This window comes from Podarcis raffonei, chromosome 13, assembly GCF_027172205.1.
Source record: "Podarcis raffonei isolate rPodRaf1 chromosome 13, rPodRaf1.pri, whole genome shotgun sequence".
Classification (NCBI taxonomy): domain Eukaryota; kingdom Metazoa; phylum Chordata; class Lepidosauria; order Squamata; family Lacertidae; genus Podarcis; species Podarcis raffonei.
Genome location: NC_070614.1, coordinates 11,779,125 through 11,802,798, shown reverse-complemented (window position 1 = coordinate 11,802,798; position 23,674 = coordinate 11,779,125). Strand labels below are relative to the sequence as shown.

The window sequence follows — 23,674 nt, the reverse complement described above, 5'->3', positions numbered from 1 at the left end:
CTTATCAGGCATTGTTCTTCCAGGTAAACTGAATCTGTGTGATAGGGACTAGCTTGCTTCTCTACACACAGCTCCCGGCACTTTATGTTAAACAAAACAATTTGGGGTGGGGTGGAGGGAGAGCATTGTTTCTATCACAGCAGCCTTCACATTTTGAAACCATTTTAGAGCTAGAAAAGAATGTATTCCATTGTTCTGCTTTTGTAGCCTGGAGAGTTTTAGCCTCCAATATTGGGCTTCTCCTGTACTGCACAACATCCAGCCTAAGTTCATGATAGTCTACTTAGTCCTAATAAATGTATTATCTTTAAAAAGCCAGTTTATACTTCATAGGACCTATTTATTATAATAAAAAGCAAGGTCATTGCTTTAGTGAACCACCTTTTCCAACTTACCTCCATTCTGCTTCAATAACTGAACTTTGTCTCAGCAGAAACAAGAAGGAAAAGTTCCTTGGTTAAGTTAGCAAGACCAGGCTTTAGAATTCATGGGTTTAGTCTGCTAGGCATGACACCCATTCTATATATCCCCAGAAGCTGTGCTTCCAATTACAGGTGCATAAATCTTTTTTGCAGAGCGAAAACAGGAAGACAGCTATGTTACACAAAAGTTCTACCATTTAAGAGTGCATAAAATTTTAATTGGCAACAAAACTAGAAGAGCAAACATGGACTGGGGTTCAAGTACAGTGTAAGACACACAGGCATACATAAAAGTCCTGCATCGGCTCCAACCAGACAGATGCAGCATTGGCTCAGTGCTTGATTGAGTGAAAATGATTAAGAAGAAAACAGCTCCCCTGGGGGTGGGAGAGAAATAGGAAGAAAAGGCTTCACTACACCATTTGGGGAAACTTCAGAACAGCAAAGTGTGTAGTAGACAGGAATACAGGGGGAAAGTGTTCAAGGTTCTGCAAGTTTTGTCATCAACCAGCACTTGTCCTAGGTGACAACTAAAACTGGAGCGGCAAAGCATTTTTAGAATGAAAAGCTACAGTGAACAATGAACACTCATGCCCCTAAGAAAAAGAGGGTAGAATTTTGGCAGAGGAGTTTTTTAAATACGTTCAACCTGTGTTGGAGAGACAGCTAGGACCAGCATCTCTTAAACTCCTTACCCATCTCTTCCAGCAGAGTACATTTTAAGTGTTTCTTTTTAAAAAAACAGGAGTGCACAGCACTCAGATCCACAGATGGAGGTGAGCCATTACAGCAATACTTACACTAGGGGAAAATGCTGGCTTTGCTAGAAAGTGATTGAGTCCTGCCTTTCTGGTTTGCTGTTGGAAACTTTTAGCACCATAGGGTTAAGTCTACCATTCCCATCATCCTTTGATTATCCAGTGGGAAGGAGGAAAAAGGGGGGGGGATACATTCAGCATGGGATGCAGCTGTTGCAAATGCTACCTTCACTTTTGTCTTGCAAAGCTGTTGAGTTTTCCATTGGGTAAGAATGCTTTGCAAGTAATATATGACCATCCAAGCTGATTCCCAGCTCTCTCAAAGGCAACCCTTGACTAGGAAGCTACAGCAAAGAGCACCCAAACATCCTCCCTAAACCTGGAGCTCTTGCAACAGCACAGATATGGCAGGGGGAAACTGGTTCAATGGGCCATCATTTTGAATGCAAACATACCAAAAGCTGAGCTAGAAGTCACTAGCACCACATCCTTACTGCACTCACTGCACTCCCACAAGTCTATACTCCCTGGGTCTTGCTCCAGTGTGTCATCTAGACCACCTTCCTATGGAAGACGTAAACTGCAGTATAACGTCACGACTCGGTGTGAAAGGGAGGTGGTGTTACATAAGTCAACCATGCCTGAAGAAAGCTTGCTTTCTCTCAAGAACTTCTACACTTTATATGCTTCCTTCTGTTGGAGGTCTAGAACTCCCAGTCATCCATCTCAAGCTGCTCCAGATGGGAAACCAGTCCAAAAATAAGACTAGGATCTTGTGCCTGCATGCCTTCAAAGCTGGTGATAGGTGTGACAGGATACAGCAGTTCAGGAAGCGCTTCAGAGGCACGGCGTTTGATCTGGAAGGCACACGGAGAAGGGAAAATGCTAATTTGAGCAGAATTAACAACTCCAAGCTAGAGTGATGAGGTTAAGTGTAACTTACACCAGTCTTATTATAATCATGGGGTAGGGTATACAACTGCACTTTGAATATTTGGACATTCTCTGCACATGCTGTTAATTTAGTTTCATTGACTATTGTGGTCTCCACTGAAATAATAAAATAGAATTCTGGCTTTCGTTAGTTTCATAGCTGCTGGGAACAAACAGAGCTTGGCTGTTGCCTTCATGCCCTGTTTGTAAGTGTCTCTGGGGCATTTGACTGCCCACTGTTGGAAATAGGACAGTGGACTAGATAGATCACCCAGGGCCCTCTTCTGTTAGGGGACGAGGAGGTGGCATTTGTGGAAAAGTCAAGCCAGGTTGAATTTTGTATTGGGTGTTCTATCCAAACACAACTGCTCTTATTTCCTCCAATATACCCTCATATTCATACATTTCCCACCTTTTGCAGCATTTAAGAATGACAACCTCACTGGGGGGGATCCCAACAGTTCCCTGACTTCCTGGTAATCTGGTTTCACAGTGTAATCCAAAACAAATCCAACAACTCATTAGTATAGGGGATGGCTAATGTCTGGGCTGGAGCCAAGCAAATTTCTCCCCTCCCCTCCCCAAAATGTCGGCAGTGTCAGCAAAAATAAAAAGAGTGCTGTGGTGTGCAGGGTGGTTTAAACCCATGAACTCCTTCCAGAAGCCAGATGGGGATGCAAATCACCCTCTCCTCATTCATCAGATTAAACATCTGATGAGTGGGGAGAAAGCAGTAAAACACCCCTTCCTAGCAGATTGACACAGATGTGTGCAAGTGAGTGTGGGGTGGCCACATACCGTATTTTTTGCACCATAACACTCACTTTTTTCCTCCTAGAAAGTAAGGGGAAATGTCTGTGCGTGTTATGGAGGGAATGCCTGCGGGTGGCGGGGGGGATCTGCTGCAGTCGTGAGCAGAGGATCCATGGTTCTCCTTCCTTCCCTCCTCCGTGGTTACAAAGCATGGATCTGAATGGATCCTCAGGATTTTTGCATTGGGCTACTCCAAACTCACTATCAGATCACATGTCTGTGGCCACAGCATGAACCACAAAAATCATATATCCACTATTTCGTTTAGAATATTTTTTTTCTTGTTTTCCTCCTGTAAAAACTATGTGCGTGTTATGGTCTGGTGCGTGTTATAGAGCGAAAAATACGGTACATCACTCAGGGTTGACCAATGTAGCCCTTGAGCCAAAGAAGGTTAACCACCCCTGCATTAGAAAAATGGGGGAAATTATCAAATTTTGTATAGCTACAGGCTCAGCACAATACAACAAAATAAACTCTCAAAAAAAAAACCCCAACCCACCCACCCCCATCATGCACTGGTATCACTGATAAATTGTATACAGCCTGAATGATATAACTGGCAAGGGACATTACCAAAGGACACTGCTATTTGTTTCAGGCTAGTGACCAGCAGCAAGGCCATTGCAATCACATAAGCAGGATCGCATGCATTTTCTCAACAGGCAGACAAACCTGAAAAACAAAAATTTCCTAACCTACAGAGTAGGATTGGGCCAGTGCTTTTACTAAGGGGTAGATACTTTAGCCTTAGCATGGCTTGGGGGAGAGACAGAATAGTGTTGGAGCAACTCACAGCCAGTGAGGAAGGGGGGGGAAAGCCCTAAAATCCTGAGTTGCCGGAACAATCTCCTTGGCTCACTGCACATATGTAGCACGGTGTGCTTTGTGTTCCTTGCAATCCCTTGGCCCTCATTCACCCAAGAGTTGTAATAAAAACCAAGAGCAGCTTCCGAGTTTCAAAACCCTAGACAAGTCCCATTATCACAGGAGAAAGTTCCAATAGCAACGGGGTCCCCCCCACCCCCGGTTTCTGGAGGCCTACTTTCTGCTACAGCATGATGGGGGAAAAGGAAGAATATTACTGGGGCAAAAGTGTTACCTGTTTGAAAAAGGAATGGTTGAGCAGTGTACTTGCGCTTGGCCTGTTCAAGAGAACAACATGAAGGGGTGGCGTATCAGTACAAGAAGGAATAAGGATGGAGAGAGAGCAGTAAATATTATATTTTATAGCTTCAGGATGGTGAAGCTATAAGAAACACTTGCCCACTGTTTGTGGCTTTCCTATCTGCCCCAAGTGAGAAAAAGCTTCGGAACGTCCATATCCAGGTTAATGAAAGAACAGTGCAGAATAGGAACTGCAAGGGACATACAATCCCTGTTCCAACTACATTTGATAACACCTGAAAGCCACCCTCCTCTCTATCAACCTGGGCTAGTAGTTCATCGAAGACGTTTCTTGCTGTGGCTACATGTATGACTACATCAACGGCTATCCTGACTGTATCAACACTGATCACAAAAGCCATTCTACATCTGCATATTTGGAACAGGTGAATACATTCAAGCAGAGAGGACACTTACATACTTTGTTATTGCTTTGCACCTTCTGAGAGCAGATCTGTTTGATAAAGACTTTGAATGTTCCCCTTTTACCAGCCAACACTATGAGAATCTGCTTTATAGGTATACACAAACAGCTGCTTTGATTCATCAAGCCCTGCAGGGTGTTTTAGCATCCCACTAGCATACTATTAGGAAAAAGGCTTCAACGTATACCAAGCATCACATAGGTCTCCCACATCACCAGCCTTTTCAAACCTTCCTCAGTCAGTGAGATTTCTTTGTTTTTGCTATACCTCAGGTCCGGGTTCCTTTGTAGGCATTGCTCCACAAAGTGGTGGAAGGAGGGTGAGAAGGTACGGTGGTATGGATGTGGTGCTGCCTCGCCATTAGAAGCCCTGGCACTGCTGGCTGCCATGCCTTCCTCCAGCCCAGTGCTAACCCCTGAGCGCGATGGCTTCATGGTCAGCTCCTCCGGAGGAATAGTCGTTGTGTCCAGCAGGCAAGGGACAGTGCCATTTAGCTTCTCCAAAAGCATCTGAAGTACAAGAGAGGGGGAAAGCAGGTGCATTTGGTTTAGCAGAAAAGCTCGCCCTACCGTAACACGGCTAGCGCCGCAATACTTTTAGCTCTGATAATAGTACAGGCGGGGGCTGAAGTAGAGCAGAACATTCCCTACCTGAGTTGCAGGCATATCCTTGAAAGGGACATGGCCATTTGCCAGCTCACAGGCTGTTATTCCGACACTGTAGATGTCAGATTTTGCGTCATAGCCTTGGAGATTCTAAAAGGATAAAATGAAAATAATGTGCTTAATCCATTGTGAGTCCTGTTTAAACTGTGGAGGAAATTAATTAAACAAAGAATCTATCACTGCTACCTACAAAAAGACAGTATTTTAGGAACAGAGGAAGCTGCCTCATGCCCAGTCAGATCACTGGGTCCTTCTAGCTCAGTACTGTCTACACCAGGGGTTGTCAACCTGGTCCCTACCGCCCACTAGTGGGCGTTTCAGGATTCTAGGTGGGTGGTAGGGGGTTCTACAGCACAAGCTGAATCCTCCTTCCATCGAACACTGGTGGGTGGTAAGGAAATTTTACCATCAAGAAAGATGTATTAGCAGGCAGTAGGTATAAAAAAGTTGACTATCCCTGGTCTACACTGACTGGCAGCAGCTCTCCAGGGTTTCAGATACAAGTTCTCTCCCTGGGGACATGGGTGTAGCCAGGATTTTTGTTGTGGGGCAGGACTTTTGTTGGGCAGGGGCAGAACTGACATGATTGGTCAGTTAGTTAGTTAAGTATTTCTATTGTTTTACATGATCTAGGGGGGCAGCTGCCCCCCACCCTGGCTACACCCATGCCTAGAGAGGCCAGGGATTGAATCTGGCATCTTCTGCATGCAAAGCAGATGCTCTACTCCCCAAGCTGTGGCCCTTGTACCAATTTTATATGTGCTTTCAGTGCTACTTCCACGTTACACAAAAAGACCCCCCAGGATCTGCTCAGCAGAGGAGGAGGAGGTGACACAACTAATCTGTGGTTTAAGCTCAAGCCCCTCAGTGTAAGAGTTCATTGTTTCTTTTAGAAAAGTGGAGTCAGTGAGGTGGGAGGTTTACCCAAACAGCTACCTTAAGACTACATAGTTGGGGTATTACACAGAACAATTCGTTTTATCAATGAGACACATTTGGCAAGCGTTGGTCCTGTACACTCGAGGGCTAAGTAAACGAGACTAAGAAAGACTCTAACATACCTGCTGCAAGACCTCTGGGCTTAGCCATGGCAGAACCTTGATGCTATACTTGGGGAAATCATGAACTACTTTGAGACGCTGTCCATGACTGATCATGCTTAGGTTACTGCGCAGGCCAGAGAGGTACACCTTCCCATCTGCAGAAATCAGGACATGACTGGCCTTCACGCTCCTGCATACAAAGAGGATAGAGAGAAAGCAGCCACAAACCCCCCATCCAACCCTGCTCAATTTTATATGTAGGAAATCTAAAGCCTGGGATCCAAGTACAGTGGTGCCTCGCAAGACGAAAAGAATCCGTTCCGCGATTCTCTTCGTTTAGCGGTTTTTTCGTCTTGCGAAGCAACCCCATTAGCGGCTAAGAGGATTAGCGCTATTAGCGATTTAGCGGCTTAGCGGCTGTTAAAGGATTAGCGGCTAAGCTGCTAAAAGGCTATTAGTGGCTTAGCGGCTTTGAAAAAGGGGGGGGAAAGCGGGGGGGAAAATGGCGAGACTCGCAAGACTTTTTCGTCTTGCGAAGCAAGCCCATAGGGAAATTCGTCTTGCGAAGCGCCTCCGAAACGGAAAACCCTTTCGTCTAGCGGGTTTTCCGTCTTGCGAGGCATTCGTCTTGCAGGGCACCACTGTATATGCAAGTGTATATTGTAACACTACATACTATATGCAAATAGGAAGTCATGTATCATACTCAGCAACCATTTGATTGCCGAGTTGAGGCAAGACTTCAACATCTCTGCTTATTTCTTAGCAAGAGGGAGAAGCCTTGAAACTTTCCTTCTAGTAAGACTAGCTGAGCACACTTGTTGTTCAGGGTCCAGTCCACGCTTCTAATGCGGAGTAACAAATGAAAACATGGCAATCTAGACTGCACCTATGTTCTAGACTTGAGAGGCTACCTGCTTCACAATTTAACAGAGTAACCCTAATAAAAAAGGTAAAATTAATGGCACAAAAGGACAACTAATTTTCACAGGGACATTTCTTTGCAAGCAGTAAGAATAGAATGTCTGCATGCATACATGCTGTTTCTACATTGAGAACCAGGCTCTCAGCTCAGCTCAGATTCCGTATGATAGATTCCATGCTGATGTGGCAAACACACAGTAAACCCCAGTGGCAGTTTGCATTGAGCCCTCCGACAAGAAGCAGGAGCAAGACAACATCAATTCTCCTTTTGCCTAATCATGCTTCCAGTCCCATGACATTTTAACATTACTTGTGTTGTTTGTCTACACAACAAACTCAAACCAGCTTCAACTCCATTTGACTGTAATGCCTACCAAACAAGCAGTCCAGGAAACTACAGCTCTACCAATGGACTACGGTTTTTTAAGAAATTGCACTCAAATGTCTACAACTTCCTAAATCTTTGTGTGAAGCTGAGATACTAGGCCTCATTTCAGAAGAGTTAAATTTTGCTTCCTATTGCTTAAAGGGCTTACCTGTGAACATATCCCATATGGTGAATGTAATCAAGGGCCTTCAAAACACCTTGGAGGATATAAGCCATAGCTAGCTCACTCATCCCATCCATAAAATGTGTACAGATTAAATCTTTAGCAGAACCTACAAAAAGGAGAAAAAACACAAGGTCCTTCAACGGTTCCAGAAAAACTAAACCCAGTTGTTTTAACAATTGCTCGTCTCATTATTTGTAGAAGACGGACACATGCACAGACCTGCCTTCAGATGCCAGAGGGAATAAGTTCAAGCACATATAACTACACTTGAGAAGACTAAAGTAATTTCTGGTCCAATTTTCTCTAACAGAACCCCACCCCAAACAAAACTTCCTCCCTTGTAGAGACGACATCAGTAGAGAGAAAGGTTAAATTTGATTGAACCAAAGGCTGGTTACAAGTACAAAAGCTAAATTCTATCATTACAAAATTCTCTTTTTCCTCAAACAGAGATTTTTTTTTCCGCAGAAGATGCTCTGAAACCTTCATTTGCTTTTAAAAGGCTTTCAGGTTTCCCTTCCTGAGGGTTATGCTTACCTCAAAATGATTGAGAGACAGAGAGGGAAGGGCCTCACTTGGAATTTCACCACCCACAGCCTAACAGAATACTCTGTCTCTGAGGTTAATGCAAAACTTTCCTGGAAAGAGCACATGCAGAGCAAATACTGAAAAAAAGGAAGCTGCCTCACCTCATTTACAGCACCATAAGTGCAAAGAATCATTGTGAGTGTCTAAATATGTCCTCACATTAAACCTATATCCTAATGGTGGAGGAAGGTTCAAGTTCTACTTACCATAGGCCATGAAAGATGTAACAACCCACAGTTCATTGTCGGCTATGAAGGCTGCTTTATATGGCACAAGATTTGGGTGGCTGAAGAACTTTGAGACATGAAGCTCACCCTGAAAGCAAAAAAATGATAAGACAACAATTATTTTTTTAACAAATGGGTAAAGAGAACTTCAAGAGGTATGGATACCCCAGGAGAAAAACAATTGGCCAATTGACACCCTTTCACAACTTATATCATGGCTTACTGCTTCTTTTGCCAGTTAAGGGTACAATCAGAATTTGGATACTTAATCCACATGAATTATTGAGACAAATAAAATAATAAAAACACCATTGCACTGTAACAGGAGTAAACCAAACCAAAGGGTCAGCAATAAAACAGCATTTTGCTAGTAATTTAATTTGCTTAGCTATTTATACAGCAGGTAATATTTGGAAACAAGCTAATCAAGGTTTTTTATTGTTTAATCTTGTAAGTCGCTTGACAGCTTTGACTGTTTTTAAATAACTAGCTCTGCTGGCCAGGTGTTTTGTATATTTGGGGTACAGCTCAGCAAAACATATTATGTGAATCAAAAGATATCAGCTTAAATGAAGGTGCCCTCTCTTTTTACAGGAAAAGAAATACATACATGCATACACTATATACTTTGGAAAGTTTCTTGCTTGACTGTTCACTATGAATTTGGACACTTGTTAAGATATTGTAACCCAATTTTTCATAATGGATCTTGAGATTAAACAATCGGTTTTCAACTGGATACAACTGGACACCATACAATTGGATACAACTGGACACCATTTTGAATCAAGATGGCGGACTGAACCTTTCAAAATCGTCGTCATTCTAACCACTTCTTTCAAAACTATCAAATTTTTGGTTTCTTGGAAAAGTACACTGGGTGTGAGGCTGCTGGTAGATAATAACTGGGGGGCGGGGGAGTTTCCTCATAACTTATTCAGACTTGCAGCCTGTATAACTCTTGAGTGCTCAAAGATAACATTTACAGGCACTTTAAAAAAAAAAACTCCTTGATTTCAGTGGGTAAGACTTACATTGGCTATCATCTTTAAACATTTAAAAGTAATAAAATTATATTCCAAACCAGTGCTTAGGAACAATCTGAAACTAAATCCATGTAAGTCATAGTTGACAATGATGGATTATCTATGTGTTCTCAACGTTAACAGGATCCCAGTATATTGAAGGAACATATTTGCAGTCCGTGGTGTCTTCGTGACCTAATTTTGATCCTGGATTGTCATGAAAGCTTTTCTTATCAGCTACAACTACAAAATGCCCCTACTTGTTAGATAGGTCACTGTTAATCTCAAAGATTAATTACTGTAATATACTATCCATGGAGTTGCCCTTGAAGACCACTTGACATTTCAGATGACAGAGAATACAGTGCAATTCATAATGCATTACTACATTATAAGCAGACCAATAAACTACAATATAAAATGAACAAAAATATCGAGTCTTTCTGTGGTGCTTAGCACCTACTAACTCTTCCCCTCCACATCATGAAGTCATTTTTATCTTACCAGGGAATTATGTCTGAGCAGACATCCATAGGATTACACTATAAAGAAGCTATTTAATGCTCCAAATCTTCGAACTGTAAGAGCAATTTAGCAGTGGAAGATGTTATGGAAATGCCTTTCTTGTAAGTTCAGGAGGACAGGAATTTGTTGTCTATCTCAGTGTTTCCCAACTGGGGGTCTTAGGCAGGATATTCCAAGAGGGCCACAGGTGGAAATCACAAAAATGGGGGGGGGGGCATAGCACGAGGCTATGGGGCCACAGAGGGACATGAGAAGTGAAGGGAAAAAAGCATTAAAAAACCCCTGATCGGCTGGCTATCACAAGAGGGTAAGGGGGCAGCCTACCAAGGCCTAGCGCTTCTTTTTGCCACATGTGGTTTCTTGGAGCTGTCCTGGTTTGTTTCTGGCAGGAGGGGGTGATCACTGAGGCTCCCATTTGACCAGCAGAGCCTGTGATCCAGAACCTCCAGGTCAGGGAAGTGCGGTAGCTGGGCAAGCCAGAGTTGCTTGTTGCTGCCGCCAGTGCTGGTCCCGAGGACAGCCTGGGCCTGACACTGCAAGGTTCAGGGTGCAATCCACTCCAGCACCTAGAGGATCAGGGCCTTCAGATGTTGTTGAGGGGCGTAGGGTCCGTCGGCAGCATCTGTCCAGCTCTGCAAGGCGAGGGGTGAAATTCACCCTAGCGCCTAGCTGAGTGGGTCATCTGGTGCTGCTGACTTGCATCTAGTAAATAACTGTCTACTCACAAGAACGCTGCACTGGGTTCAGTAGGCCTTACTCCCAGGTAAAGGTGTGTGGGGCTACAGTGTTTTATCTAGGCAGCCAGGGTTCCTCCAGATGACAATATCTTTTTGCAGCAGGTCAGTGAGGACCACTTGCTTTTTAAAATTCTCCCATATATACTGAACTCCCTGTGTGCTTTTTGGACTGTATCTGTAGGTTTCCCCCTCTGTATCAAATAACTCGGGTTAAATAATTGTTTACTTTTTATAATACATGGAAGATGGATCTCCCTCAGGAGGTTCTAGACTCTCCTTCCTTGGAGATTTCTAAGTAGAGGTTGGATGGCCATCTGTCATGGATGCTTTAGCTGAGAATCCTACACTGCAGGGAGTTGCACTAGAAAGATGACCCTTGGGGTCCCTTCCAGCTCCATGATTCTATGTTTTTGTGCTTCAACAATATTTCATTATGTTTTCATCATTTTATGCAATTGTGTTTTGTATAAATTATAAAAATTATTAAAAATGTTCTATTTACAAGCAATACATTTAAATAGCTACCTTTCTACCAGTATGATTGGGGGGGCATGGGTGTAGCCAGGATTTCTGTTAGGGGGCAGAATCTCAGATTTGTATTGATTTTCACTTATGGGGGGGCAGCTGCCCCCTTCCCCCTCTAGGCTATGCCCATGGGGGGCATAGAAAGGAAACAAGTTGGGAAGCGGGCTACAGTAGGATAAAGGTTGGGAAACACTGGTCAATCTAGTCTTAAGACAGAGACTTTGTCAGTTGTTCAGTTTTACAACCCAGCCACTAACAGATGAAACAACACTACTGTATATAGAATAATAAGGAATGTCAGCAAAGGAGTGCCATTTACCATAGTAATTCAGGCTGAACGAAGGTAAGCATCTCCAACTAAGGACAAAGCAAACTAACTGCACAAGATTGCTACCTCTACCTGCAAAAATGCCACCATCTCATTGGTGCAGGCCTCTAAGTTGATCCTCCGGACAGTGACAAACTCTCCTGTTGGTTTATACCGTGCAAGATTCACTATCATTAGCTCCTCAAAGCCCTTGCCTGAAAAGATAAGAGGCATTTTTTGTCACAATAACACTTTTCACAAAATCTCAACTGAAGTATTTTCCTGCTTGCAGTGACAGTATGCATGACAGTAACAGTTCTGGGTATAAAGGAGTATATGGGGCAAAGGGATACGCCTGGTTTACCTCTCTACAGCCTGTTCCCTAACAGTACGAGAAGAGTCTAGCTGAAAAAGGTGCCTAGGTCAGAGGTTCTGCAGAGAGTTACCGTAGTTTTCGCTCTATAAGACGCATTTCCCCCCCTCCAAAAATTAAGCCATGTTCAAATATATAAAAGGATGTCACATAGAGGAGGGAGAAAGGTTGTTTTCTGCTGCTCCAGAGAAGCGGACACGGAGCAATGGATCCAAACTGCAGGAAAGAAGATTCCACCTAAACATTAGGAAGAACTTCCTGACAGTAAGAGCTGTTTGACAGTGGAATTTGCTGCCAAGGAGTGTGGTGGAGTCTCCTTCTTTGGAGGTCTTTAAGCAAAGGCTTGACAACCATATGTCAGGAGTGCTCTGATGGTGTTTCCTGCTTGGCAGGGGGTTGGACTCGATGGCCCTTGTGGTCTATTCCAACTCTATGATTCTATGATTGCCCAAGAACCAAAACAACTTCCTCCAGACTCAGCAAAAATGCTGAACCTGGAATGAGAGAGGTGACAATGATGATGAGTGACTTCATGGCCTGGCACCTCCTTCCCAATACCCACCCACCCAGAGGTGTCCCAGCTTCCCTAATGTCTCAGTAACTGCATTACAAGAGGATGTTTCTTGTATAATTATTTGTCATTTTATGCCTAGAAAGAAAACAGCAGCCAATATCAGTGCTGTTAAAAATAACAGCACCTCAAGAAAGGATAACATTATTCAACTCATAAACAAAGTCAACTAAGGACATGAGGGGAACTTCAGTACTATGAAAAGTGAAACACCCAAAACTAAAGTCAAAACATTACCTATTATGGTCAGTAACTCATAACAATTGCTGTCGGGCAAATAACAGTTCATGGTGTCCCTTTTCGGGGAGGATGCTATAGATTCTGAGCTTGCTTCATTGGTCTGGAAAAGAAGAGAGTAAGATGCAAGAGACTAACAGGACAAAATTAGCTTTTCTGTATGACGGTTTTGAATATACATTACTCAAATTGGAAGGATGTGGTTTGTATGCTGGAGAATCTCTCCAAAATATCATTTATAGCCTTTTGTAACCTTAGGATACAATCCTATACACAAGTCCCAATGAACTCAATGGAACTTACTTTAGAGGGGGCATGTATAGGATCATGCTCAGAGTTCAAAAATGTCACTGCTTTCACAGCTTATTATGTATGGTCTCCTTTGCTACCTCGTATAATCAAATTCCCTCCAAGAACACCCTTGTGGCCTGCTTCCTCAAAACCAGCACACACAAAAATCAAAATCCAAGAAATTTACAATTTTCAGATGCAAACATTTCCACATGTAGATTTGAAATCTGGGTTTAGAAGTGCCGTGCAACTTCAAAACTTCCTGTCACCACTTTCCGCCCTACAGGAGGTACCATAATATCTCAGGTTCAATCTTCATCTCCTCTAACTAAAAGAAGAAATAAACAGGGCTAGGAAAGACTTATGACTGAAATGTGGAGAGCCACTGTCAGTCAAATAAGGCTCTTAAGCTAGATGGATCAATGGTTCGTATGTTCCTACCACAGCTTCCAAAAGGTGCACAGTCATTGTATTTCCTTTGCAATCTTACTGAGAAACCCTTGTTTTTTATTCACTTCCCTTATTTGTGCTTCAATTGCCTGAAAAGCACAATGCACACTGAATGTGCTTCATAAATGGGAAAATGCCTGTAATAATAAAAACAGAGAACCTGCAAAGAAACGCAGATACTGGAAATGAAAAATGAACAGGAAAAGTCAGACTTCAGCATAATGGCAGCTGTGTGTCTAACAGTGCAACCTTAATTATGTTTACTCAGAAGGAAGTCCTACAGAATTCAATGGGGCTTACTCTCAGGCAAGTGTCCTTATGACTGCAGCCTAAAACTCTTTTAAGATGAAGGCAGTTATGTTAGTAAAGCATAAAGTTTTGTATTGTAAAAAATAGCTAATCTGCTATTTTTACACATCAAGATCCTCTCCCCCAGAACAGTTTATTATGACATTTCCTCCCCCTCTTCCAAAACTTCTTAAGGTATTTTCTACATCTCCACGCAGAAACAACTGGTTCAAAAATTCTATCCATGCAGAGGAACTCTACTGAACTTGGTATTTTATAAACAAGTAAAAAAGCTTAAATTAAAATGCTACTTGTGAAGTACAGCACACAAAAAGCCCCTGCAAGAAAAACAAATACAGCTGCCCGCAAGGGTTTCAACACAGGACCTCTTTTGGTGTAAACGGCAGAAATTTAGAAAACAGGAAAGAAAAAAACCCTTCTCCTTCTGAATTTATAAAATTCTCTAGCCTCTAAACAGGTGGCTTTTTGGATACTTAAATTTAGCTGGACCTATATTTTAATAAAATGTGTTTGGAAAAATCAGATGTACTTTTACTAGTGTGACTGGAAAAAACAGAGCCAAGACTGGAAAAAGAATCTTGTGTACAAATTAGCAACTCAAGATTTGACCACCTACTCCAGTCTCTTCTCCCAATCAATCTCTTTAGCATCCTTGACCCACAACCCCCAAATACTACCTGGTTCATTCTCTCCATACCAATATAACACAAGCATCCCATCCCTAGACTCCCATGTGAGATTTTCCCAGCTTCACTTTCTCTAGTTCTTAGTCTTCACTAGTCTTCATATGCTCAGATTCTACCATTTTTTCCCACTACCCAGTCTGCCTTGCCTACTTCAGCCAATATCTCTCTCTGCTTTATCCTCACTCAGCTTTCAGCCTGCCTAACTGCTTTATCTTTCCCTCTTTCCCTGTCAACAGTATATATATAGCCCCTTCTACTGCTAGATCACATAAAATACATCCCTCATTCCCCTTTTCTCATTGGCCCTTCCTTACCCAAAGCTTCCTGTCAATTCTTGTATTATTTTCCTCAAACCTGTTTCTCAGCTCACTGCCTACGCTGCTCCATTTCATTAGCTACTCTGGCTACCAATTCCATGTGTCATAGCTTCCCAGCTTTCTGGGCCCTTTTCACAGGCCTCGGCTTCCCTTCCTGCTCAATAGCATGATTTCCCCCAGTGAAAATGACCTTTCATTTCTCTCACAGAAGCTGCACATTGTCGCAAGTTTGTAAATGCTGATGTATATACCCTGAAGAGGTAGAATATTTATGAACATTCCATGACATCACAACAGTTCAATAAATGGTGTGTGTGTGTGTGTGTGTGTGTGTGTGTGTGTGTTGCAGTCAGGCAGGCAATTATTAGTTTTACACTGTAATCCTATACATGTCTACTCAGTGAGGCTTTCATCTAGGTAACTAGGGATAGGACAGTAGCTGTGGACTACTAGATGTTCCACATATTCACATTGATACGGAAAAGTAATAATCCTAGATGTCAGCAAGTTGGCCAGGTCCCTGGGATTTTTCCAGCTCTGGCCACAAATGTGATAAGACAGTGCAAATTGATTTTGGCAGGCCATTAACTCTTGAATTTGAGCATAGACTGAGAAAAAGGGTGGTTTCGAATATTTTTAAATAGCTGTTCAACTATCTCACTTCCAGATTTTCTTTTTAAACAGGAATTTTATCGTTTTATTTTTTAAAAAATAAAAGATCAGCTGAACAGCCATATAATTTTACATTACTGGTGAGAACAACCATTTAAAATCCAGGATTTAAGGCTAAAATAAATCTACATGCCACACACCAAAATCTTATTTCCAGGTTGAAACCTTGTTCCCACAAATGTAGAGCTGAAAATATTAGATGTATAAATAAGGCAAAATGGAAAAAAAATGTCATAATGTCCACAAATCTCCATGCAATAGGCCACAGCACCACAGCCTACAAAGGTCACTTACTTTTCTCCGAGAGTCACCCGGAGGCTGCTCTGGAGTAAAGAAATCAATCATTCATTCAACTGTGTTTTCTTAAATAGATACCCATTAAGAACAAAATCAGAATCAGTTCATTTACAAGAGATATTCAAATAACCTCAAAAGGGCATCATAACCTACACTAGCGTCATTCTGACCACTGCTACTGGACAAAAATAGTAATTCCTTGCTGGTTTGGGGGATCTGATTTATGCTATTTTGTTCCCCTAAAACTTATCCACATAAACAGCTTTAAACTAAGAAGAGACTTCAAGCTACACTTCCCTTCCCTCAAGAGGCATAGCGCCATTTGTATAGTGTCCAATTCTCCATCACAGGGAAAAAAAGAAATAGTTTGAGATCCTTGCTTTGCGGCTCCAACATTGTGAGTTGGAGCCTCAACAACCCAACCACAGCCAAGCAAGAGGGAAATATGAGGACTGCAAAACTGGAGCCAGGAGCCAGTTCTGAACTAGCTTACACAGTACAGGCTTACTCACAGTTGGCATATGGAAATCAATGGATTTTTCAAGCTCATCCATTTCAATGAGTCTACTTTAAATTTGGGGATTTTACAATCCACAAGCACATCTGAATCTGCTTTTTGTAAATAAATCACTTTAAATAGTCAGTGCTAAAAGATATGGGGAGGGAAATAACCTACTGAACCAGTGATAAGAACACTGGAGAAAAATTAAGTTTGGATGGCCGAATTCAGTAGTCAGGGCAGATTAAGTGCAAATAGATGTTTTGTGCTGATATCTAAAAAAGCCATCTGCCCTAAAGTCAAATTATGCCTAGCTTAAAGGAGGGCAGCTCAATAGATGGCCTTGAAATCAGAACTGGATGCAAATGCAAAAAAAAAGAGGAAAAAGGGAGAGGGTTCACACGAGGCTCAAAACCCATGAAAGAAGCAACATGACATAGTAGACAACTTGTCACCCTAAAATTTCAGAGACCTGGGACAGATTCAGACAATGACTCACTAGGGCTCAATGGTCAAGTCATTACTATTTAGAGACTTTTTGTAAGTTGTAATGAGATGCAATTCAAAATACTTTCCAATCACCTGGCATGAAGACAGCTTTTAGAGGTGTTACGTGTTTTTTTGTTTAAAGTTCAGCAATTTCACATTTGAGTACTTTTAGATTTATTTGATGGATGCTCTCCAGACCCAGTGATATTAATGTTTAATTTGTTGAGAAGTCTGGGAACAAGCAATTGCTAGTTTGAAAGTGTCCCTATGTTAAAATTCTGCCTGCACGGGCAAAGCTTACATATCAAGAAGACTTCTACTCCAGCCTTTCCCTTGATATGTTAGCTTTCCAAACAAGCAATCTGGCACATTCATTCTGAAAGGGTATTTGTTTGGCTTGGGAGGTCTCTAATCTCATGCTCATGGAACACTGGAATTGGCTCAAAAAATACAGTTTAATTTCTAACCCAGAATTTTGTTACTGCAGAACAGAATGAGGGACGTATCTGGTTAATTATAGCCACTTAAGGCTTGAGTATTTAAGCAGAATTTGTGGCGGAAATCTCTTAATATTCCTATGAACAGGTACAGTTTCAAACCAATGTATTAGAGTCACTGGAAATGTCTCTCATTGAAATCCAGTCAAAATAAATGGTAAGAGCACAATCCACAATAGAGAAGCTCCTTTGTCCTGTTGTCTTTGCCGCATGGGAAAACCCAATTGTGAGCCAAAGCCAACTGAGCAGCATTTCTATCACGGTAGGATTATATAGCTCTCTCTCTGTACAACCCTGTCTCTGTGGGTCACATGACATTAAGCCAAGAGCTACATCTTCCCCAACACCATTTGTCTTTGTGAGGTTCCTCCAGGATCAGAACTGAAATTACACCTACAGATGTGCTGTCAATACTTTCACAGCACTGAGAAACATGGAGCACAGCTAAGGAAATAATTTATTCATTTAAAGCACTTACCTCCAAACAGTTCCAACTCCCTCAAGCCCTCAAAAATGAACTTCTCGGACATCCACCGCTAGAAAAATAAACCCCACAAAGGCATAACTTAATGTGGCACCATTTATTTTAATTGCACTTAACCAAAGAAAAAACCTCTGTTGACGTAAAATGCAGCAACAAAGAGATTGTTCAGACATAATGCCTTGATATTACACCTAAGCCTCCCATGCAATCCCCCATGCAGCCTGCTGTTTTATCTGAACCAGCACACTATGGTATGTAGTGTAAGCAAAAGCTCTAGTGTGCCATTTCAGACAAACAGTAAAACATGGTTTGCCTCAAATCAGGATCAGAGGAGGGAACTGCTATGTGAAAGGGGAGAATGATTTCTCACTGCTCATTCATGGCTTGTAATTTGCAAAAATCTTTCCTTAGTAACAACATCCTGCCCTTAGCTAATTTCAGACACTTTTATTCCACCCTAGCTTCAATATGGAAAGCCAAGATAGAAAGAACAGCACCTGAAGAAAGGGAGATAAAGTATTCATTCCCCCCCACCCACGTTTTTCTCTTGATGTTAAAAGTGTGTATGTGATAGAAATATGTGAACAAGCCTGGCTGGCCCCACTGCATCTATTTTGGTCCTGAGTTGTGTCTAACTTGTTCCACTGGCTTCAATGAGGCTAAGTCATGACTAAGTTTAACTGAATCAGCAAAATTGTTTTGTGGCAACTTGGAACAAACTTACTAAAAATACAAAAATCCCCATGCCTATAAAAAGAATCTGTAATGTGGAGTTGAAGTTTTCCCCCTGTTAGAAATGCATTGCTTCTTAAGATTAATTAGTAACATAATGAATGAGCACAACACAAGTTAAATTGGGAAACTGGGATTGTTAAAATTATAGTCCAATCTAAAATCAAACTTGCAATTAACTTTCCTCAGGTGATTTCTAAGAAGCACATACATATATAGGTGTACAACTCTTCAGGCAAGCTAAAATTACTATGTTAACAGTTTTCAGTGCTTTAATCCCCCCCCCCATCGAAATAACAAAGTTAAATGTATGCTATTGAGTTGCCATGTTTTAAAATATCTGTAAGTGCTCCAACAAAACTTGTTGTTTAGTTGTTTAGTCGTGTCCGACTCTTCGTGACCCCATGGACCAGAGCACGCCAGACACTCTAATGCCAAGTAAATGTCTGGATTTGTTTAAATATAACATTTAACCCATGCTAAGTGTATGTTGTTGAATTGTTCCTCAAGTCAAATATTTCACAGCTACTTTTGAGAAAAAACAACAACTTTCATATATTTATATAGCATGTAAAAATCAAGATGACACACATTTAGCAAAGAAAAAAAAGTTAAACAAACATGTTAAAACAGCACTGCGTCAATTTAGAGCAATAAAAAATTATCCAATCCAAAACTTTCTAGAAAACCCACATCACTGAATAGAAAGCTCTGCACTGCAAAACATTATTTGAACCACTGCAAAACATTTCCCCTGCTTCAACTTCCACACTACCGAGATTTAAAACTGCTAAGAAGTGTAACACACATTGTATCACTGGCCTATATAATTTTCCCTGTATGAAGAAAGAGCTGCACTTAGTTCTGGAAAACTCAGCTTCAAATATTAACTTTGCCATGCACTGAGAAAGCAGTTTGTTCAAATCTCCTCAGCTCCTCATCTGTAAAATGGGAAGCGAGCTATTGCACAGTGTTGCTGCGGCAGCAAACAAAAGGAAGATTACAAAGCATTTTTCAAATTGAAGGTTACATATAAATTAGAAACATTGCTGCAATATTTGTTTTAAAGGTATATGTAATCAAAAGCTTGACCATTTGCCAAACCACCAACAAAGTAGGTTTGTGGACAGAATTTCTGGTCCAGTCCTCCTTCTCAACTGGCCAATTCCCACTCATTCTTGTGAGCAGCAAGCAGGAAGTTTAAGGGCCGTGGACTTTTTGAAAAATATATGGGATTCACCATAGCTCACCATCGCCATCTAGTGTCACATTTGTATATTGCACTTTATAACATACTTAAAACATTTTATTTGCAGCTGTATAGCTGAGTCCCCAGTCAACACAGCTCTGTCTCATAAAGCAAGCCCTATACCTTGAAAGGACGTGCAGAGAAATGCTAATTGAATCGTGAAAGTGTTTGACACTCACCCTAATTCGTTCGGGTTTACTTACAAGGAAAGACATGGAATCCAGACTTGGTAATGCTACTCCAAAGGCATGAAATGTTAAAATAGGCCTGATAATAACAAAAAAAGGGCAGAAAGTTATTCAAAAGGCTGTAAAACAAATGGGCTCTTTCTACCTTAATTCTAACCAACAGTACTTTTGTTTGGTAAAGGAAAACTCTTAGTATGGGATGAACCAAATAAGCAGGGCTCCAAAAGGTGGTGGGAACTGTGCAATGGCTTAAGTACTGGGCTTAGATCCAGGAGCACCAGACACAAATGCCTCTGCAGTCACAAAGCTCACTGGGTTGTCATGCAGTAATAAAAATCACATCAGCCAAATTTAATTACTTAAAGAGCACAATGTGAATGCTGGTGATAGGAACTATGCAGAGACGGCACGTGTGCAAACAAAACACATACAGGAAGAGTGTTTTGCTAACGCTAGCCAGTGTGGTGTAGTGGTTAAGAGCGGTAGTCTCGTAATCTGGGGAACCGGGTTCGTGTCTCCGCTCCTCCACATGCAGCTGCTGGGTGACCTTGGGCTAGTCACACTTCTTTGAAGTCTCTCAGCCCCACTCACCTCACAGAGTGTTTGTTGTGGGGGAGGAAGGGAAAGGAGAATGTTAGCTGCTTTGAGACTCCTTAAAAGGGAGTGAAAGGCAGGATATCAAATCCAAACTCCTCCTCCTCAATATTTCTATGGGTATGCCATCTTAGGACTCCAGACCGAAATGCCCAAAAGTAACTTCTACGGCGCCCCTACAACTGGAGATGCAGGAACAAAGCACCTTACATAGGTTTGCAAGGGGAGGGGGGAAATCAAGACTTTTAATGCACAAACGTTGCAAATGTCTTGCATGCCCCTCTCCCCAAATTCAAATGCATCTTGTCCTTCTTATTTGTTCCAGGTAGGGATCCTGCGCTATTGGCAAGCGCGATGACCATGATAGAGCTGGCGAAGGAATACCCAGCACGAGGCTGCAACTGGGGCAAGCTCTGCCATGCAACTGTCTAAAGCACAGGAGCTCTGCAGGAGCAATAAAAGGTTGGCAAACCCCAACTGTCTCCCTCTTTTCAACACCCACTTCGCTCCTGAGGCTGCTGTTGCTTATCTGTTACCAGGGATGAAACTAAGGGTTCCTTCCCACCCCTCACAGCTTATGTACAGTGGTACCTCGGGTTACATACGCTTCAGGTTACAGACTCCGCTAACCCAGAAATAGTGCTTCAGGTTAAGAACTTTGCAGCACACGGAAACGCCGTTTACCTTCCCGCTGGAGCGGTACCTGTTTATCTACTTGCACTTTGACGTGCTTTCGAACTGCTAGGTTGGCAGGAGCAGGGACTGAACAACGGGAGCTCACCCCGTCGCAGGGATTCGAACCGCCGACCTTCCGATCAGCAAGCCCAAGGCTCTGTGGTTTAACCCACAGCACCACCCGCGTCCCTTTAGCCCCCCTAGTGACCCATTAATAAAACTACTACTAGGCTAGGGTATTTGCAAACTTGAGCAGGGTCTGGTGTGCAGGACTGTGTTGGTATTTCCTGTATCACAAGGGGGTTGGACTAGATGACCCTTGGGGTCCCTTCCGATTCTATGATTCTGTCTGGAGGTGCCCTGGATTGACATTCCCAGGACCTTGCTGCGTGCAAGGCACATGCTCTGATGTTGAAAGAATAAGGCCACCCCCACCCCAAGTGTCTGGATGCAGGGAGAAGGTGCGTCTATATCTAGCTGGCTTTGGGGTTGAGAAGGGGCAGAAGAAGTGGGCAATTGAACAATAGTTTATTTCTTTGCTGCAACTTCAGAGGTGAGGGTATTTTCTGTGGTGGGGTCTCTTTCTTATTACAGTGGTTATATACGCTTCAGGTTACAGACTCTGCTAACCCAGAAATATTACCTCGGGTTAAGAACTTTGCTTCAGGATGAGAACAGAAATCGTGCTCTGGCAGCGCGGTGGCAGCGGAAGGCCCCATTAGCTAAAGTGGTGCTTCAGGTTAAGAACAGTTTCAAGTTAAGAACGGACCTCCAGAACGAATTAAGTACTTAACCTGAGGTACCACTGTACTTAATTCGTTCCGGAGGTCTGTTCTTAACTTGAAACTGTTCTTAACCTGAAGCACCACGTTAGCTAATGGGGCCTCCTGCTGCTGCCGTGCCGCCAGAGCACGATTTCTGTTCTCATCCTGAAGCAAAGTTCTTAACCCGAGGTACTATTTCTGGGTTAGCTGTCTGTAACCTGAAGCGTGTGTAACCCGAGGTACCACTGTATTCTATAGCAATTTATTCCCTAGTTTTCCCCCTCGTACTGACACAGGGCCTTCCCAAGACATTTGGCTGCCCGAGGCGAACCCCCCCAAAATGGGGCGCCCCCTTCTTCCCTGCTAAGGGAAGACAGCGTGAGGCAAGGAACCTGGGGGGCTGAGAGTAAGAAAAGATGGACGCCGGGAGCTGCCGACCCTGAAGACCCGGCCGCCTGAGGCGGTCGCCTCACCTGGCCTCACGGGTGAGCCGGTCCTGCTGTGCGCGCATGCGCAGACGAGAGACCCTTTCTTCTCCCAAGGGTCTCCCTGACGGCGCAGGGAGGGAACGCGTTTGAAAAATGAACCGTTGAGAGGGGGGTGGGGGCGGCACGCGCGGCCTCCTCTTCCTCCTCGTCGGCCCCTAACGGCCCTCTCCCGCCCTCACTCAGCCCCCTGAGGGCCGCTCCTCACTCACCTCAACACCTCTCGGCTGGTTCCCCTCAGCGGCCCAGAGAGATAAAGAAACGGTGTCCGGTGTGTGTGAGGGGGAGGCGGGGCCAACGACGCCACTGGCGCAGCGCTACGCAGCTCACGTCGCAGCCCGGCGCCTTCTCCGCAAGGTAACCCGCTGCCGCTTTGAAGCTGGGGAAGGGAAGGGAAGGGGCGGAGAAAAGCCCTGCGCCGTCCATAGAGAAAGGGTTGGAAATGATAGAGTGACAACGCTCGGCTATGCAGATGCGACTTCCGGGTTCCTTTCAGTCCTTCCCCATCACCACCTTTTTTGGGCTTTGCCCTTTCTGCGGTCGGGCGGAAGTGGCGACTGCCCAGGGTAAACGGAGAGGAATCCATGGCTCTTGGGAGACAAGGGTTCGAATCCCCACGAAGCCATGACTTTGGGCCACTGGACCATATCTTAGCCTTACCTACCTCACAGGGTTGTTGTTGTGAGGCGACTAATGTACTGCCTCGAGCTCCTTGTAAGATAGAGATGATATATAAATACAATAAATGAGTAATTTTTTTGTTATTATTAATAGTGTGACGGTTGCAATTGGACTATAGGATATGTAGCGGCAAAGAACACAGGGCTATATACTTCATGTTCTTTCTCTTATTTCTTGCTTAGGGTGGGTGAAAGAAGAGAAATCTGCATATGTATCCATATAATTATAGAGGTATTATTATTATTATTATTATTATTATTATTATTATTATTATTACCACCCACCTTTTCCCCTGACAAGAGACTCAAGGCAGTTTACAGATAAAATAGATATAAAAATTTTTTGACTGTAGGAACAAACATGTAGTCAATTGGCAGTTCCTGCCCCATTGCATAGTAACCACAGCTGCATTCAGTTGTAATAGTAATAATAATAATAAATTCAATAGCTGCCCATTTTAAAACATTGTCGTTCCACAGGTTTCATGTGTCTTGGG

The 23,674-nt window shown here is 42.9% G+C and overlaps 1 protein-coding gene across 6 annotated transcripts; it reads right to left on the bottom strand.

Annotated features, from left to right (window-relative positions):
- Positions 1-618: 618 nt before the first annotated feature.
- Positions 619-22,876, bottom strand: STRADA (STE20 related adaptor alpha). 6 transcript variants are annotated; one of them, XM_053361820.1, is made up of 13 exons: positions 22,710-22,876; positions 19,971-20,058; positions 17,805-17,862; positions 15,839-15,867; positions 12,820-12,922; positions 11,732-11,853; positions 8,499-8,607; positions 7,687-7,810; positions 6,245-6,416; positions 5,169-5,273; positions 4,786-5,027; positions 4,029-4,071; positions 619-2,037 (listed from the first exon to the last, which is right to left on the bottom strand). In XM_053361820.1, exons 2-13 carry the CDS (start codon positions 20,004-20,006, stop codon positions 1,885-1,887), a joined length of 1,296 nt encoding a protein of 431 aa, XP_053217795.1. In that variant the 5' UTR covers positions 20,007-20,058; positions 22,710-22,876; the 3' UTR covers positions 619-1,884. The 6 variants fall into 6 exon arrangements, with proteins under 6 accessions (XP_053217795.1, XP_053217797.1, XP_053217796.1 ...); XM_053361822.1 differs by having other exon boundaries at positions 19,995-20,058; XM_053361821.1 differs by lacking the exon at positions 22,710-22,876 and adding an exon at positions 22,405-22,426.
- Between the last annotated feature and the right edge of the window lie 798 nt (positions 22,877-23,674).